The following is a 17,958-nucleotide window of genomic DNA, read 5'->3' as shown; positions in this document are numbered from 1 at the left end:
GTAGAAGCTTCTAGAGCTATTGTTCATGTTCCTAGGCCTCTCGTTGGTAGAGATATGCCCTGTGGTAGTATTGGCCCACCCCCTTAAGGAGGGAGATTTTCTTAATAACTTGTTCAATGAGTGTCCAACTGATATGCCGTGATGTATGTAGCATAAACAGATGTACTAGAAGAGTTTGCAGCAATCGTTTAGTAGTATTGCTCTTGTTGTTGGTGTGATAAGCCAAGATATGTATGGTGACTTGTAGGTTTGAGGAGGAGATTTCTAAGTTTGCTCTTGAGTTTGATAGCAAACTGAGTGCAACGAATGTCAGTATGACAGCAGGATCTGTTAGCAAGTCTATAGAAGAGGATATAAAGGCTTTACAAACTCTAGCTAGAGAATATCAAGAGGAGGATATATACAATATGGATGAAACAGCATTGTTTTGGCGAATGGTTCCATCTAGAGGTCTTTTCACACAATCACTGCTAGGAATCAAGAAAAATAAAGATTGAATAACTCTTGTGTTAATGCAACTAGTACTAACCACTTTTTTGTTTGGATAATTAGTAAAGTAAAGCAACCTTGTGCACTTCAGAATATCAATGTCTTAACAATGGGCGGAGAGTGGAACAAGAAAGCCTACATAAACACAACTTTGATGAAGGAGTGGTTACAAGCCTTCTATCAACATATTAGAACATCTCGAACTGTCCTTCTCTCTATAGATAACTTCTCTAGCCATTATTGTAGTCTCGAACTCAACCCTCCACCTCTAAATATTCGACTCTACTAGCTTCCTCCTAATTTAACAAGTCGATTTCAACCTCTTAATCAAGGAATTATACAGTCCTTTAAAGCTTATTATTGTCAACAATGGCTCTCATTTATGTTACAATGCTTTGATTCTAACATTGATCTAGTTTAATTAATGAACCTTCATCTTGCTATTGTTACGGCTATTAGCAGAGCTATTAGCTGAGTGGGCCACGCCATAGGACCCCACGACACCCTGCAGGATGGAACTGTGAGAACTGTTAGAACTCATACAGTTCCTACAGTTCCTACAGTTCCTACAGTTCCTTATAGTTCCCTTTGGCACAACACCACTATATAAGTAGATAGTTATTTCTTAGATAGGAGCTTCATGCTCAACTCAATATAGCATTCTTTACAATACTGTAACGTGTTACTTAGAAAGCCTTTGTGTTTAATCCCCTACCTCCTCTATTAAGTCAACCTTACGCAAGAAACCTCTATGTCTTCTATCGTTTAGAAGTCAGCATTACAGCTATTCGATGGACTTTGCGAAGCTGGAATGTCTACTTACAAAGCGCAACAATATATAATTGCTTTCGAAAAAGCACACTTTTAACTACACCACTTGCTCTTTCAACACCAATTAATCCTCCAAATCTATCTGAATTATATGATAACGTTACAAGAGCTGGAAATATACAAGATGCGATGGCATTACACAATTTCTTAAATCCAGATGAGGAAACACAAGCCCAGAATAATGATGGTGAGACACTAACAGAGGAGGAGGTATTACAAGATATTATATCAAGTCATTTAAGTCAATGTGATGATGCTCAAAATGAAGAAGAAGAAGAAGCCTTAGAGCGGCCTGTACCTTCAATACAGGCTGCTCGACAGGCTGTTCAAATTCTAATTGAGTTTACAGAAAGTCGAGATGATATCTCAACAGCACAATTAAGAGCTATTGAGCGATAAGATGCAGATTTGGAGGCATTGGATGTTAATGGCAGAGTTCAAAGCAATCTAGATAGTTGGATTATATAAGCATTCAGTTGTGCGATATATTCATTAAGGCGATATTAAATTGGTGGCTAGATTCCATCGGCTTAGCGGGACTCTACTGTATAAACTTCTCGTCCAACCCCGCACAAACCCCAGCACCCCCCTTCATCAACAAAAATATCAAATCTAAATATAGCACACACACCAAACCTCCATCGCCCGCCGTCGATCATAACTCAAATTCCAAAAAGCCAACCAAGCGCAGCCAGCGCTGAGCTGCACCTCTTCGTAGCCCTCGGATAATCCTTCCCTCCCTCCAGCCAGCCTGTGCCCTTGCCCACCGCCCGTCCGTCCGCTCGACCCCTCCATCCATCAGCGCCCCCATCCCCGCCCTTCCGCTGCGCCCTCCTTCCATTCCTTCCACCAGCACCACCACCGCCGCCTCAGCCACTACCGCACAAATACCAGCGCCTACTACTCTGACGTACATTGCCAAACCTACAAATAAAATGACATCCCCATCCCCACGCGCCCCCTTCCCCCCCTCCCCCGACGGCGCAGCCGCGCCGGAGCTGCCCCACGCGCCAGCGCTGTCGTCGGCGAATGCGCGGGCGCGGTTTGAGTTCGAGGCGGGGAGGGGGGCGGAGGGGAGTAAAGTGCTGATGGTTGAGTGGAGTACTGCGCTAAAAGAGGAGGGAGGGGAGGAGGAGGAGGTATGGGAGGTAAGCTGGGAAGGCAAAGCGCGGGGTGTCGTTTATGGCAGCGGCAGCGCAACTGTAGATGAGAGTGAGGCCGGGGGCGGGGTTGGCGATTCGGCGGCCGGGGAGGGGGAGGTGGAGGTGGCGGGGAAACTTCATACGCACCGATTATACTTCCTCCTCCCACCACAGACCCCGGTTCCACGACTTGTTAATATATCCCGTCAAGGTGATACGGCCGAGCCACTCCACACGAACCCTCTCCCAGCGATCTTCCCACCCGAACTCGGTCTATCGGCGCGCACGGCGGGGCGGAAGGGGGTATTGCATACGCGGTGGGCGAAGAGGAGGTTGGCGGCGCTGGAGGTGGAGATTGAACGTGAAGGGGGGAGGGGGGAGGGCGTGGGCTGGGAGATGGCTGTTAGGGAGAGGGTGTGGATTGAGGAGAATTTTGGGGTTGGGAAGGGGGTGGGGAAGGATGGCAGTGCGAGCGGGAAGACGCCGGGGGGTCCGTTGGGGAGTGGAGGGAGGATGGGGGGGTTGAAGGTTGGGACTAGTCCTGGGGAATTGGGTGTTTATGGTGAGTCTTCCTTCCTCTTTCTGGTGCCTTCCTCCCATTGCTCCCTCGACCACCCAACTAACACCCCAAAGCCCCAGGACCCCTCAACCCCCTCTCCCCCGCTCCCTCCGACGTCGCCATCGCCGCCCCCGCATTCGCACTCTTCCACGCCCCCGCGCCCTCCTCTGCCCCAGAACAATCCGTACAAACGACCTTACCTACACAAACGCAGACAAGGGGAGCACCAGCGATAGTCTCGCAGCTCCCGCCCGTGTCTATCGTCGCGCAGCAAGCTGAGACGGGGGATGGGCAGTTGATGAGCTCTCTGGATGCGTTGGCAGCTGGTGGTACGGGCGGCGAGGGGGTAGGGGCTGGGGCGAGGTGGACGCCTGCGGATGCTAAGTCGGCGGGTGGAGATGTTGGGGAGGGTAATGATGGTGAGGAGGATGCAGAGGGTGGGAAGGATGAGTTATTCGCCATACCCCCGCGCGAGAGAGGGCCAGAGATGGCGCGGAGTCCATTTAGCCTCGTGAGCGAGGAGGTTGTGCCGTGGCGGTAACATTATGTTCGGGGATTGCACCTTGGATGTGGAGGGGCCAGGTGGAAAAGTGCACGCTCGCTATATACCCTTTCTGTTAATCGATAGTGGTGTTTCTCTTATAGACCGAAAAAAAAAATGTCCAGGGGTAATAGTCCCTGATTCAAGCTACTTGCAGGTTTAAGTAGGTGCGAAGGCTTCATGTAGGAAGGAACGGCATGTCACAAATCCTTTGAAACTCTCATGATATCATGATATTCAATGTCACAAGGCCTTCGAGCTCTCATTTCAAACTGCGACCTGCCGCCCCGTCCCACCTGGGATTGTACGCCAAACTCGCTCCTTCTGCTTCCCACCCCAGATAATAAATCCCCTTCGCTCCTTCCCTTCCAAACCACCGCTCGCTCTAAAAGTACGAATCCAAGTTGCCTCGTAGCCATACATTGTCCAACCCCCCCCCCCTTCCCCCATTCCCGCATTCCAATTCTATCCATTTAAAAAAAAACATATACAAAATCCAAAAATCCGCTGCACACGCAACCCCAATTTCCCCAAAAATCATCAAAAAGCATATAAATACACCTCCACAACCCCCGCACCCCATCCTCACGGCCACAGCTTATCCATATGCCAATCCCTCGGCCTCCCAAAAACCGTCGACAGCTCATCCCGGAACTGCACCCCCTTCTCCAACCCCGCGGCACTCTTACACGTCCCCGCCTCCACGCTCACAACCTGGCGCGCATACGCGATTCCCCAGGAAAATGAAGAGTCGCTCACGCCCGCGAACCGCGCCGCCTTCTCTAACACAAGATAGTCGACGAGGGCTTGCTGATCCCACGTCAACGCCTCTAACGCGGCTTTATCCGCTCCGACTAGCAAACCCCCCTTCGCCACCACTGTAGCGGGGGGGGATAGTTTCGCCGCTTCGATGGCGAAGAGTTCAAGCGACGTGGTGTTACCCGACGCCGCGTAGATGGTGCGGATAGGACTAGCGGCGATGAAGGCGAGGTAGGCGGCGGTCTGCTCTTCGAAACTGGTATACCCGACGTTGACGGCGTCGATCTCGGTGCGGAAGTGCAGGCCGATGAAGGAGGTGTTTGAGACGCCGCGGTGGGGGAGGGGGGGGAGGGAGAAGCGCGTGAGGAGGGAGGTGAGGATGGAGAAGGCGAGGTGTTGGGTGTCGGTGCGGAATTCGACGAGGCGGCCGAAGTTGGCGACGAAGGAGGGGGGTCAGCACATACGGGTCTGAAGGGGGGGGTTAGTTTGTGCTCTGGTAAGGTGGGGGGAGGGGGGACGTACGTCTGCCCTGTTATCCGCGGCATGGTGATAACAGTGATTTTATCCTGGGCCTGGCGATTCAACTTCGCCCACGCAGTAAATGATAGCTGTACGCCCTGTTCCTTAGGTAAGTCCCAGGGCCGACCTACGCGGGCGATCTCTCCGACTCGCTCAACCTCTGCTAGGTCATTGTAGATAGGCATGTGGGGGCATGCGGAGCGGAGCCGCGCGTCGAACAGCTCGAGGTTGAAGAGGTATGACATGTTGTGAACCGGGCCGTTCTGGTATTCTATCAGCCCCTCAGAGCGAAGCATGATGTCTGGCCGGATCAGCGAGGCGCCGATCTCGATGGCCTGGCGCACGCAGACGAGGAATTCCTGGCGTACGTTGCCTGGGGGGATTGGGTTAGCTAGGAGCTTATCTGGGGTGATTGGGGAAGCATACCGACTCCGCCGACGCGCGCTTCGCAGTTGACGACGACATTCCGACTATCCGCCCACGATGACTTCGCGCACACCTCTCGTATAGGCGTCTCATCGTACTCGGCCAGCACAATCTCATCCGGTCTCAGCTCCGTGCTTCCCGATTTCACCGTTTCCACCGGCGACGCCGGCAGCGGCTTCGTCACCACTTCTTTCCCTAAATCCTTCACCTCGCCGTCCTGAAACGACGGGACCAGCCGCACATGCTCGCCGCCGGACCACAACCAGTACGAAGCACAGAGGAAGAAGGAGATAAACAGGCTCAGCACGAGGGTGATGCTGCGCCGTTTCTCGAGGAGGGGATACATGGCGTCGTCGCAGACACAGCGGGTAAGAGTGCGGGCGGCTGTCTCACGGTAAGTAAGTTAGTTACAGGAGAGAAAGAAAGAAGAAAGGCGGGTAGTGGCAGTACATCTTCAGTGATATAGATGTGATATATATGTGATATATATGTAAATAGTAAATATTGTAAGTCATAAGTTGGAGTGTTTGAGAGTAAAATAAGCCGGTTTAGAGATGGGAAGTCGACAGGAGTACTTACTTTGACACTAATCCTAATTGATCCCACCTGATTCCTTCCTGGACGCTAAGTTAATGCCAAAAATGTGACAGGGGTGACAGGGCGGTGACAGGGCGGTGACAGGGCGGTGACACGACGAAAGACACGTGTCCCAGGCACCACCAAGACAGTCAATGATCCCTCAGGCACCAACTTCTCCTCTCAGCTCACGACTTGGCTACTTTTTCGCATCGTCGTCGACCCTTCTTTCTTTTCTCCCATCGCATCGTCATGTCGTCGCCCTGAAGGAGAGAATTCACTCACTTCATACCCTACAACGCATATGTATCCATCCTATTCTATGACGCCCTGACACGAACGATAATCGAACCCTACTCGCACCTGTCATTCAACCCCGAGCGCCCCGGATTCCAGGACCCTTAACACCCCCCCCCCCTCCCCACGACCACCTCGACCACAGCAGTCTCGCACTCACCCCCCACCCACGATGTCGAAATCCTGGCTCTCCGAAGCCACCAACCTCCAGCTCCCCTCTGCCGCCCAAAACACCAAACAATACATCTCGCAATGGATACACAACAAGCGCTTCGTCCGACTCGTCGCCGCGTCCTTCACCTTCCTCGTCATCGGCCTGCTCTACTACAACACCCTCACCGGCACCGTCCCCGCCCTAGTGCCCTCGTCAAGCATCATCACCCCCCCGGCCGCCCCCGCCGCGCCAGCGGGGCCAAAATACGCATTCGCGACCCTGCTGTCGCCGAACTACCTCGAGAATGTCGATCAGACCGATATCGAGAGCGATGAGTACTTTCTCTCGACGCGCGTGCTGAATTACCAGCTGCGCACGTCGAATCACACTAGATACGCGGACAAGAATGTGCCGTTCATCGTTATGTGCCCACCGAATGTCGCACAGAATAAGCGCGATATCCTCGCGGCGGAGGGCGCAACGATTGTCGCCGTCCCGCATATCATGGCGGATTGGATCAAGGTCCCTCTGCCGACGTGGGTGGAGATGCTGGATAAACTGCTGCTGTGGTCGTATACCGAGTATGACCGTATCCTATACCTCGATGCGGATGTGTATCTCGTCGAGTCGCTGAATGGGATTTTCGAGGACGCGGCGGCGCAGGACCATGAGGTGAGCGTGGAGAAGACGCATGAGAATGATGTGGGCAAGCTGCCCAAGCAGTATACAATTGCGGGAGTCGTGGATGGAGGATCGGGAAGCCGCGAACATCCTATGAGTGAGAACTACATGAACGCGGGCTTCTTCCTGATCGCCCCGGATCAAATGCTCTACAAGCACCTCATGGCGTTCGTCGACAGCCCCGACAGCTTCTCAGTGAGCATGATGGAGCAGAACCTCATCAACGACGTCTTCAAACAGGACGGCCCGATGCCATGGAAGAAGATGGACCCGAAGTGGGACACGAGTTGCCCGGAGCCTGAGGATGTCAAGAAGGGGTATAAGACGATTCACAGTAAGCTGTGGAAGGTGAAGGCGTCGCCGTGCGATATCGATCCGGTTATTGGGCGCATGTGGTATAAGACCCTGGGACACATGGAGTCGCATTATGCGCAGATTCCGTTGAGATGAGCGGATGGGGGGTGTGGTTGAGTTAAGAGTTAAAAGTGATACTGGGAGAGCGGGAGAGGGGAAGGGAACGGGCGTCGAGGGGGAGGGGGCGGGGTAGGAGAGATAAACAATTAATTTGGAGTCGCGCGGTTGTACGATTATCTAGGGGAAAGGCGACGGTTTGGAGAGAGAGAGATGAGCCATGAGCGCAGCGAGCGAGCGAGGCAAAGCAAGGTGTATATTTCATCAATGTCCGGCGTCGGCGAGCGTTTTCTTTATAAATTTTCGATTTTCGATTTTCGATTTTCTTTCTACCACAACCACAGATGGGCGCGGCATGCTGATGGGTGGGTATGCAAGGCTGGGAAGATAAACGATGTTTATGTAGACGTATATAGGTCAATCCAGATGTGAACCGAGAGAAGAGCGGCGTCGCTCATGCTGTTGCTGTTGCTTCAATTGTGATGGTGATGGTGATGGTGATGGTGATGGTGATGGTGATGGTGATGGTGATGGTGATGGTGATGGTGATGGTGATGGTGATGGTGATGTGACGCGCCGTGATGTGCTTGTTAACCTGAGCCAAAATATGAAGCCTCCTCCCATACAGCACAATCGACAACCGACATGACGACCAAGAGGACAACATGAGGCTCCTCTGCTGTGCGACCAGTCGCTTCTTTATACTGTATACCGTAACCAAACGTAAGCCACGCCGGAGGTGATGCTGTATACCGTAACCCTCCCATCACCCATACCATCCATTTCTCGCTTGGATGCCTGCCATTACAGGCCGCAGCGGCTATCGGCACGTTTCTTGGTGTGAGTAGATCCAGCGAGTTGGACGCCGAAATCGCATGGCGCTATTCCGTGGAGCAGTAGCTAGCTCTCCCATGATGGCGTTGGCGTTGGTTTTTCTCCGCTTTCTTAGCCTTTTTTAAACTCTTGGAGGGAGGGGAGGGATGACTCGATCCAGACGGCTTGGCTACTTTCTTTGAGATATTTTTGCGGAGTTTGTTGTATATATATATCCTTCTTTGACGCTGTTGCTGCTGGTCGATTACGCTGAGGGAATATATACTGAGGACTGGGGACTGAGGACTATATATACGACACCTCTTATCCGAATCACCAAGCCGCGCCCTTCTCCTCTCCCTCATCGAACGATACCGGGGAAATGATACTGGCAGCACCCACCTGCACCACCACCAGCCTTCCCTTCCGACAATGACCACCGCCGCCGCCCCCTCCACCTCCCAACCCCACCACGACGCCAAAGCCGCAGACGACGACCAACTGACCACCTACCTCGCCTCCACAACTGACACCGGGAAAACCCTCGTCGGACTCGCGCCCCTCGCCGCGCTTCCAGAGCCAGATGTTGCGCCTGATGGGGGGTATGGCTGGGTCGTCGTAGCTTGCGTTTTTATGATCAATGCGCATACTTGGGGTATCAATTCAGTATGTCCCCTCTCCCCCTAACCCCCACCACCCTTTCCCAACACAGTGAAGAGTGAGCACACCAGCTAACCCCCCCCACCAGTCCTACGGCGTCTTCCTCTCCTACTACCTCCAACACGGCTTCTTCCCCGGCGCCTCCCCCCTCGAATACGCCTTCGTCGGCGGCCTCTCCATCGCCATGTCCCAAGCCGTCTCCCCCCTCGCCACCTACCTAATCCGGCGCTTCGGGATCTACATCCCCCTCCTCTCCGGCATCGTTCTCCAAACATCCGCCCTCCTCGGCGCCTCCTTCGCAACCTCCATCTGGCACCTTTTCCTCTCCCAAGGCGTGTGTTTTGGGCTCGGGATGGGGTTGATTTTTAATGCGACGGTGGGGTTGATTCCGCAGTGGTTTGATAGGAGGAGGAGCTTTGCGAATTCGATTGGTACGGCGGGGAGTGGGATGGGGGGGCTGATTTACTCGTTGGCTACGCAGGCGATGATTGAGTCTCTTGGGTTGGGGTGGGCGTTTAGGATACTGGCGATTTGCTCATGCGCCGTGGTTTGCACTGCCACCCTCCTCATTCGCGATCGCAATGTGGCGGTGGGAGCGATATACAACGCTTTTGACCTCCGTCTCCTCCGGCGTCCGCAGTTCTTGTTGACCCTCGCCTGGGCCTCCATCAGCATGGTCGGCTACGTCAACCTCCTCTTCTCCCTCCCCAACTACGCCGTCAGCATCGGCCTCACCGCCACCCAAGCTTCCATCGTCGGCGCGATTCTCAACCTGGGGCAAGGCATCGGACGACCGCTTATCGGGTATTTTAGTGATTCCTTGGGACGGATCAATATGTGTCTCTTCTGCACCCTCGGCTGCGGCGTTCTCTGCTTCGCACTATGGATCCCAGCCGAGAGCTACGCCCTCCTCCTCGTCTTCGCGCTCCTCGGCGGCGGCGTAGCAGGAACGCTATGGACTACCGTCGCGCCTGTTACCGCAGAAGTAGTAGGCCTATCTATCCTCCCATCAGCGCTGAGTCTCGTATGGGTATCCCTCGTGCTACCGAGTACGTTTGCGGAAGTCATTGCGCTGGAGTTGAGGAGGGATCACAAGCCGGTTTATAGGGATGCGCAGGTGTTTACGGGCATGATGTATGTTGGGGCGGCGATGAGCTTGTGGTTTGTGAGGGCGTGGAAGGTGAGGGATATAGAGAAGGAGAGGGTGGAGAAGGAGGGGGCGGCTCGGGAGGGGCTGCAGAGGACGAGGAGTGTGGCGAGGAGTGTGAGGAGTGTGGCGGAGGCGTCGAGGGGGTTGTGGGTTTGGACGAAGGTGTAGGGGGGAGGGGGGAGATGGTAATATTGGAGATATGGAGGTGGGCATATATAATGAGCCACATATCTACGGTGCATCGACACCATAAGCATAACATAATAATCTAGCCATAGCAAACATAAACAAGCACCTGGAATATATGACTACTACTCTTCATCTTCTCCCTCCCTCTAGTGCATATAAAAAAGAACTCTAGATATCGGATCAACTTTTCCTCTCCGCCCCGAACCTGCTCTAGCGCACGTCAGACTCTAATTTAGGCTCCTTTATCCTGACCAAGTTGCGGGGAACAACGAGCAGGGTTAGAAAATCAATTATAATCATGATTATTATGATTATTTGTGCTAACCCTGACAACGAGGATCCCACCTCTATTTCTAGTTTGGACAATTTATCATCTTTGCCAAAATGCCATTCTGCAATTAAAAAATCCCAAGGTAATTATCTACCACCACAGACAACAATAACGGCCCAACCTGCACAACCACAAACATATTAACCTACTTACCCCACCCTCCATAGGCAAAACAACGACCCTGCACCCACCCTCTTTCCACCAGTAAAACCCAACGATCGAAGCTTAACATAAAGAAGAACGCCTGCCACGCCCGCATGCGCGCTGGTAGCTCGCATCGCCAGTCCACCGGTTCTTCATGGACTCATAGGACGGCAGGGAGTGCTGGCCGGGCATCCGGGTGCGGGGGAATGGCTGGACGGGGGGACGTTTGTGTTAGTCCGTATACGTGCTAGCTGGCGAATCAGTGGTATTTGCAGCATCTGTAGGTAACTTGTGGTGAGGGGTTGGGGAGGGCGGGTAGGAGGAAGATAGGGGTGGTTTAGTTTGAAAATAGGGGAGGGGGGTGGTTTCGTTAGGAGGCAGTTCGATGAAGAACCGCCAGCCCGGCCGTTTATTCTTGAGCAGTCTGGGCAGGTGGGGATTCAGACTTAAGGTACATAAATTCAAGGGACGTAGATAATCTGCATTCTTCGATTGGATGGTTTGAATGTCCGTCGTCTGAAGTTGGGTCGCAGCTGCGGGGACGGGACGGGTCGTAATTGTGATTGTCGTCGTGAACCGTAGCGCAAAGGATACATATAGAGGTATGGCTACGAGAATGAAGTTTGAAAGGCCCATCTATTACCAAACATATTGGTAACCATCACTATATAGTAAGAGAACTGTTGTCCCACGGCGTGCCACGTCGGCGAAATTATGCTGTGACACATGACCAGCATTAGTAGAATATAAGTTATGTAGAATATATTTCCTTCCACTCCAACAAGTTATCAACGGATTATTCAGAAACTCGGACTGCCTAACGTTATATCAAAACCCTTTATTACAATAAACAATAAATAAGCCCATCGACTTTCACGTGCGCATTCTTCATCTCCATATTAAAATTGTCGTCCTTGTTTATGATCACGCACCGCCTTATCTTATCTTATCGCATTGCCTAGCCAACCACGTCGGACTCGCAATTTCTAGAATCCACACGCACACTCCAAACATAACACTAAACTCTAGCTCACTTTATATAATATCAACACAATCTCATATGATTTCGCCCGTTCCTTCTTCCACCACCACCATCGTTCTGTCGTCACATACCTATATTCGCGCATAGCCATACATCTATACTCAGCTCTTGCATTGCTATCCACACGACTTGGGCTAAGCTGGTCCATTCGGAGTGTCCAGAACAATATAACTTCATCCCGCCAAGAGAAAAGGCCTAGACACCCCAATATGTTCACCCGAGGCAGGTCGAAAGATCGTACCTTAAGGAAGGTGACTCCGCCATCTGCGTCCTACATGTCGAACGATCAATTCGGTTTGAAACCCCCCGCACCCCTTTTGCCCCTCCCGCGCCCATCCACGTTCTGGAACCATTCTGACAGCACCAAAAAGCAAACTACCTCGCCGAGCTTCGAGACAACCGCATTGCCCGCCCCGGAGGTGCCCGCCCTGCCCCTGCTCCATCCAACAGCCGCATGAGCCTTGACCAAAGCGCCTTCAAGACATACTGCCTAGCCCCGGCCGCCCCCAGCCCAGTCAACGAAGCCCCAGCACGCGCCGAAAGCATCATCTCCCACCGCCGCGCGCGCTCTTCCATGTCCATATCCTCACGCACCGGCCGCGCCCTCGTCCAGCCCCCCGCCCCATCCGGACCACCACTTAGCGCCAACGTCGTTGTTCCCAGCGCGACATATATGGTGCGCGGCCAACGCTGGATGGAGCGCGAGGAGATGACGTCTCTCCGGGACGCGCTTGAGGATATGGATACCAATGAGGAGCTCGAGGCCGAAATCAAACTGCAAGCCGCCGCTCAACAGGAAGCCTCGGACCTAGTATGGAAACACCAGAATCCCCAGCCTGCCCCTGAACCGGACGCGCCCTACCGGTACCGCGACCACATGCGCAAGAACAGCTACCAGCATGCACGCGCCCAGAGCATCGGACCCTACACTGGACCTGATGCGGTTCCGGTTCTAGGATTGCCTACGAGATCTTTCTCCAACGGCTCGAATGTCAGCTCCACGCACCACGATCGCGTCTCCAGCGGCTCCTCCGATTCGGACGCCCACCCGGCCCAGCGACCCGGCCAACGCGTTTCCTTCGACGAGCCGCGTGGTCGTGACCCCGGACCGCGCAAGGGCGCCAAATCCTACGGGTCACTCGCACACACCATTGGACACGCCCCATCGCGCCGCCGGACCAGCGGGAAGCGCAATATCAACGGCGAATTCCGGTCCTCCTTCACTACGGACCAAATCTGGGAGGAGCCAGGCGCGAGTAATGACGAGGCGGCTAAGGCGGCTGCGATAAAGGGGTCGGCGGATGCGCCGGCGCCGCTGAGGGTTAAGCCAAGGAATCCGCTGAATAGAGTGCAGTTCGAGGCTGATCCCGCGGCGCCGCGCGCGGCAAGCACGCCACCTCTCGAGCTCAAGCCTAGAGAGCGGTTCGAGATCTACAAGAACCCCCCCTCGCAGAGCCGAAGTGCAGGGTACACCGCCAACCCCGCCCCCGCCACCCCATCCGCAAACACCCCAGCCGACGCCCTCCAAACCGCCGCTGCGCCCTCCGCATCTTCTCCCACCAGTGACGGCCGCGAGATCCGCAGCCACGACATCCGCACAGCGACGACCAAGTCCCTGCGTGACCGCAGCCCGCTGCTCCCCACGCCCAGCGCCGTCTCCGACGCGCCCGGGCGGCCCATCGTAAGCTTTGACCAGACGTGGACGCCGCCTTCGGCGGCGGCGAAGATTAAGACTGAGGCTGATGTGACGCCAGCTGCTGACTATCGACGACCAAGGGTCGAATCGAAATTCGAGGCCACGAGACCCGTCCGCAAAATCGGGGGCCCGAGAGAACCGGCCGGGAGGGCTTATGGGGGCGATAAGGAAGTTGTCGGGGCCGTTGGGGGGGGTCGTGGGGGGGTTGAGGCATTCGTCGAGGTAAAGGGGGGGAGGATGGGGGAGCAGAGGGGTGGAGTTAGGGGAGGAGTTACAGGTGCGAGAGAGCCTTTGGTGAGTACGCCGAGTAGTCCCGATGTTATGGTTCGCGAGGCGCCTTCGGTTTTAGTGCCTGCGCCGCCCACGATTTCGGTCGAGAAGGCGCCGGCTATCTCGGTTAGTTCCGCGCCTTCGATATCCGTCTCCCAACTGCCATCGATTTCTGTTTCTAGCCCACCTGCCATCTCCGTCTCGGCGCCGCCAGCAATTTCCGTATCGGGGCCACCACCATCAATTTCCGTTTCCGGCCCACCACCAATCTCTATCTCAGAGCCGCCGGCAATTTCCGTCTCTCGCCCACCAGCCATCTCAGTCAATTCAGCGCCAACGATTTCCGTCTCCACGCCACCAGTCCCCTCTATCGTGGAACCCTCTACCTCTTCCCGCCCGACTCCCCGCGCTCTTCCTGACCCTAAAGTCCTCGCCCGCAACAAAGATCCCTTTGCGCGTCCTAACCGCATCTCCACAAGCCACTGGTCTCCCGCCCCAGCTCCCGCCGGCGCCCGCGCAACCGCAACCTGTCACTACTGCCGGCATCCCATAGCTGGGCGCGTGATAGCACTCGCTGGCCATGCGGAACGCTGGCACCCGGGCTGCTTCTCCTGCCACTGCTGCCGCACCCAGCTCGCTGATTTCGAAATCAAGCCCGAGCCTGAGGCGGAGCGTGCCGCGAGGCTAGATCGGGTTACAAGGCGGCGAGGTGGAGAGGTTGTGGAAGGCGATGATGAGGGTGGTGCAAGGGTACAGGATGATGGCGATGAGAGGTTAAGGTTTTACTGCCATCTCGACTGGCACGAGTTGTTTGCCCCAAGGTGCCGCCACTGCAAGACCCCGATCGTAGGCTCGCATGTCTTCGCCATTGGCGCGCACTTCCACAGCGAGCACTTCTTCTGCGCAGAGTGCGGCGACCCATTCCCACCTGGTAGTGCGCACGTAGAGCTGGAGGGGTACGCGTGGTGCACAGAATGCGTGGCTGTACGGACGGAGCGGCGCGCGCCGAAATGCGGGCTGTGCAAGAAGCCGGTTGTGGGACGCGTGGTGGGTGCGCTGGGGAGGGAGTTCCATGAGGGTTGCTTTCGGTGTGGGGAGTGTGGAGGGGGGTTTGGGGATGGGGAGATCTTTTTGAGAGAGGATGTGGGGGTGGCGTGTCGGGAGTGTATGGAGAGGGGGTTGAAAGCTTGAGGGGGGGGGGGGGGGGGTGATAATCACTCTTTATGTCTGTCTCGTTTGTGGTAATACGTTCGTCTTTATGATATTTCTTTGGGTCGCATGGGTGGAAGCGTGGCGCGTTTTGCGTCTGGACACAGTCATTTTATTTGGATGGGGAAAAGCATAGGAGGTTGTAGCAATGATTGTGGGGTAGCGAGGGGACTGTTATGGTCTCGGATAGAGCTTAATTGGGGAAGTAATGAAATAAGATGATGTTGATGATTTAGATCTTGGATATTATGTATGTGATCGGATGGGTGAGAGTTGCTGTTCTACTGTGAAACTGTTGGAGAGGTTTCAATATTAAAAGCTATGTTAAAAGCCATGGACTATGCATTACACTGGGTATATGGCCCCCCAATGCCCTCTAACACCTAATCAAGGAATCTCCTCATAAACCACATCATCCGCCCCGGCGGCATCAAAAAATGCGGGGGCACTTCCTCGGGTAACTGCCTCTCCTCCGCCCACTTCCTAACAGCCTCATAATCCCGGCACTTATGCTCGGTATTGAAATCAACAGAAGCACTCGGATCCTCACGGAATGTCCATACTTGCCCCAGCACGCCCACATCAACCGCACACATGAGCTGCTGGTGCAGAATGTCGAGGAAGTGCGTAACATGAAAGCGGACGATGTGGTCATCGTTAGAGAAGGCGCCGGCACCAAGGGCGTGGTAGTAGTCGTAGTTGTAGTAGAGGGCCCGGCGTAGTAGATTCAGGCAGTGCAGGGGTAGCCGACGCCGTAGCGGGGAGAGATGTGGACGTGGGTTTTGGGGGTGAGGCCGGAGCGGGGGCCGTCAGAGGGGGAGACGACAAAGGCGCGGTCTGAGGGAGGTTAGTGGAGCTGAGGAGAGGGGTGTCAGAGAAAAGGGAGGCGGATTGGGAGGGACGCACAATCGGTTCCTAGGGAGTTCCAGGCTGCATCTACCTCTGGCCCATCTGGTTGGCGGAAGGCATTGAGCTTCATGAAGGAGCCATTGAAGCGTTGGGTTGTAGTGAAGACCGATCCCTTCTTTTACTATAGGTGCTAAGGGTTGATTAGCTGGAGTTATAGGTAGACAGGACCTCCATTATAACATACAGTAATGAGAGACATGCCCTCCGCAGAAGCTATCGGCGTCGAAAAGTCTACGGCTGCCAATCCAGATGCCGGCTATTTCTTCGTGTAATCATCGGCGCTCGACTGTGAGAGGAGGGTCTCACAGTCATCATTCTGGGGGATTTTGTTGAAACGAGCTTCATGTTTAGGAGTATGATCGAGCATCCTCTTTAAACCGTTAGAGTTCTTGAGTATGAAGATGCTTAATGGCATTTTGAATTATAAATAGAGGCGTGTGGAAGGCAGGGAAGAAATCTTCTTTTGAGATGTGTGTAATATGCACATGCATCAACTTCTTAATCTCAGTTCCGTATGAACGCTTTAATGGTCAAAATCAACCAACGTCAAGCGGCTAAAGGTTAAAGACGAATGTGCTGGCATACAAAGAATAATTTATTCTAGCCCTTACAATAATTGTTGGTTCTCAAACCACCGCCTGGAGGCGGTTGGCGAAAGCGAACTGGGACGCGAAAGCGATTATGGGACACTTCGGGAGCGGACTCGCGACGCGACACGACCGACCATGAACACGACCGACAACGTAACAATGCTGTAAATATATATAAGTTATAGAATTAAATAATTAAAAAAGATTTGGATCAATATTGTCAGGTAGTGATTGATCATCACTGCCACCGTCACTTGCATCGTGAATCATGTTGTAGTCCAAGCCTGCAAAGTTCATGTACCCACTCTCCGCGATGGCTAACAGTCAGTCCTTCTCCTCCTTCTCCTTACGTTTCTTCTGTGTAACGTCTGGGTCAATGATTTCCGTACGTAAGCCAATTGGTGGCTCCGTGTCTGGGTTACTTCTTTGAAATTCATGTAGGTCCTTTTTCCGTGTACGTTCTGCCTTCCGTGCATCAATGCCAGCACGGAGCTGCATCTTACGCTCAACGTTCACCATGCATCTTCTCTCTCTTTCCTCCCGTACTTCTTATAAAAGTTGCCCCTTTAGCTTCTTCTCATAAATCCTTTGCCGTGCATGTTTAACTGTAATAGCACCACCTTTTTGAATAGATTTCCGACTTCTAGTAATTTGTACAAGCTCTGACCGGAACAGCTCAGCCTCTAACTGAGTTTGGATTTCAGTATAAGAAGACGCCCACTTTCCGTGACGATGAACTAAGGATCTTATCAAATGTTTGACTCCATGTTGAAAGATCATAACTTGCTTTGAAATGCGCGTTGTGGTGTTTCTAAAACTTCTGGTTTTGCATATATAGCAACCTTCTCTTGAATCTTTTCATAGTTAGGTGGCCAAATACCTGCATCTCTAAAAGACTTCATACAGTTACCCTTTGTAAATGTCTGCTTACGGATAGTAGACAAGTCTCTAAAGAAAGATATAACATTATAATCTGTATCAAAATTCCGGATTGCTTGTTGAATTGCACGTCGGTGCCAATGTTTATATTGTGCAAACACAGTAACATCTAGCGGTTGTAGAATATGCGTAAGATGAGACGGAAACACATGTAAGTGTATATTGTGTTGATGTGCAAGTATTATAAACTCTGGAACTTCATGTGAGATATGAGAGTCCATTATTAACAATTTCGTTCTTATAGACAGTGTATGTTGAATAAAATGCTGTAGATATTCCATTGCAAGCTCAGAGTTTGTATATCCGGAATCGGATACTGCAACTTTCTCATCACCTTGTAGATTGTCATGGTACCAACTTTCCATGTGTAATTTTCCTTGTATAATAAGGAATGGTGGAAGTGCAATGCCAGCAGCTAAAATTGTCTCTATAACTGTAAGACTTTGTCTGTTCTCTGGAGCTTGTATATAAAGCTATAAATATTAGAATAATATAAAGTAAGATAAGTAGAAACAACTTACCTCCTTTACTGTAGATGGTACCAACACATGTTCACCAGTGCTCATTCCTACACCGAATCCAACTTCATCAAAGTTGTAGATATCACCTGCAGTAATATCTAGTTGATTAC

General features: G+C 53.0%; 6 protein-coding genes across 6 annotated transcripts; 4 read left to right on the top strand and 2 right to left on the bottom strand.

Annotated features, from left to right (window-relative positions):
- Positions 1-1,946: 1,946 nt before the first annotated feature.
- On the top strand, positions 1,947-4,068 carry VC83_02589 (uncharacterized protein). The gene is made up of 2 exons (XM_024466247.1): positions 1,947-3,024; positions 3,096-4,068. The coding sequence occupies exons 1-2, from the start codon at positions 2,256-2,258 to the stop codon at positions 3,560-3,562; spliced, it is 1,236 nt and encodes a 411-aa protein (XP_024326274.1). The 5' UTR covers positions 1,947-2,255; the 3' UTR covers positions 3,563-4,068.
- Positions 4,069-4,147: 79 nt separating this feature from the next.
- On the bottom strand, positions 4,148-5,612 carry VC83_02588 (uncharacterized protein; the record flags this gene model as incomplete). The annotated part of the gene is made up of 4 exons (XM_024466246.1): positions 4,148-4,606; positions 4,786-4,789; positions 4,844-5,213; positions 5,267-5,612. 4 exons carry the CDS (start codon positions 5,610-5,612, stop codon positions 4,148-4,150), a joined length of 1,179 nt encoding a protein of 392 aa, XP_024326273.1.
- Positions 5,613-6,311: 699 nt separating this feature from the next.
- Positions 6,312-7,424, top strand: VC83_02587 (uncharacterized protein; the record flags this gene model as incomplete). Its single annotated transcript, XM_024466245.1, has 1 exon — positions 6,312-7,424. The coding sequence occupies one exon, from the start codon at positions 6,312-6,314 to the stop codon at positions 7,422-7,424; it is 1,113 nt and encodes a 370-aa protein (XP_024326276.1).
- Positions 7,425-7,510: 86 nt separating this feature from the next.
- Positions 7,511-10,176, top strand: VC83_02586 (uncharacterized protein; the record flags this gene model as incomplete). Its single annotated transcript, XM_024466244.1, has 2 exons — positions 7,511-8,864; positions 8,947-10,176. Exons 1-2 carry the CDS (start codon positions 8,631-8,633, stop codon positions 10,174-10,176), a joined length of 1,464 nt encoding a protein of 487 aa, XP_024326275.1. The 5' UTR covers positions 7,511-8,630.
- Positions 10,177-11,012: 836 nt separating this feature from the next.
- Positions 11,013-14,871, top strand: VC83_02584 (uncharacterized protein; the record flags this gene model as incomplete). The annotated part of the gene is made up of 2 exons (XM_024466243.1): positions 11,013-12,008; positions 12,086-14,871. Exons 1-2 carry the CDS (start codon positions 11,924-11,926, stop codon positions 14,869-14,871), a joined length of 2,871 nt encoding a protein of 956 aa, XP_024326277.1. The 5' UTR covers positions 11,013-11,923.
- A 401-nt stretch (positions 14,872-15,272) lies between these two features.
- On the bottom strand, positions 15,273-16,213 carry VC83_02583 (uncharacterized protein; the record flags this gene model as incomplete). The annotated part of the gene is made up of 5 exons (XM_024466242.1): positions 15,273-15,491; positions 15,641-15,726; positions 15,796-15,913; positions 15,983-16,029; positions 16,105-16,213. The coding sequence occupies 5 exons, from the start codon at positions 16,211-16,213 to the stop codon at positions 15,273-15,275; spliced, it is 579 nt and encodes a 192-aa protein (XP_024326279.1).
- Positions 16,214-17,958: the final 1,745 nt, after the last annotated feature.

Source organism: Pseudogymnoascus destructans (assembly GCF_001641265.1).
Source record: "Pseudogymnoascus destructans isolate 20631-21 unplaced genomic scaffold scaffold_5, whole genome shotgun sequence".
Taxonomy (NCBI): domain Eukaryota; kingdom Fungi; phylum Ascomycota; class Leotiomycetes; order Thelebolales; family Thelebolaceae; genus Pseudogymnoascus; species Pseudogymnoascus destructans.
This window is presented reverse-complemented; position numbering and strand designations above follow the sequence as displayed.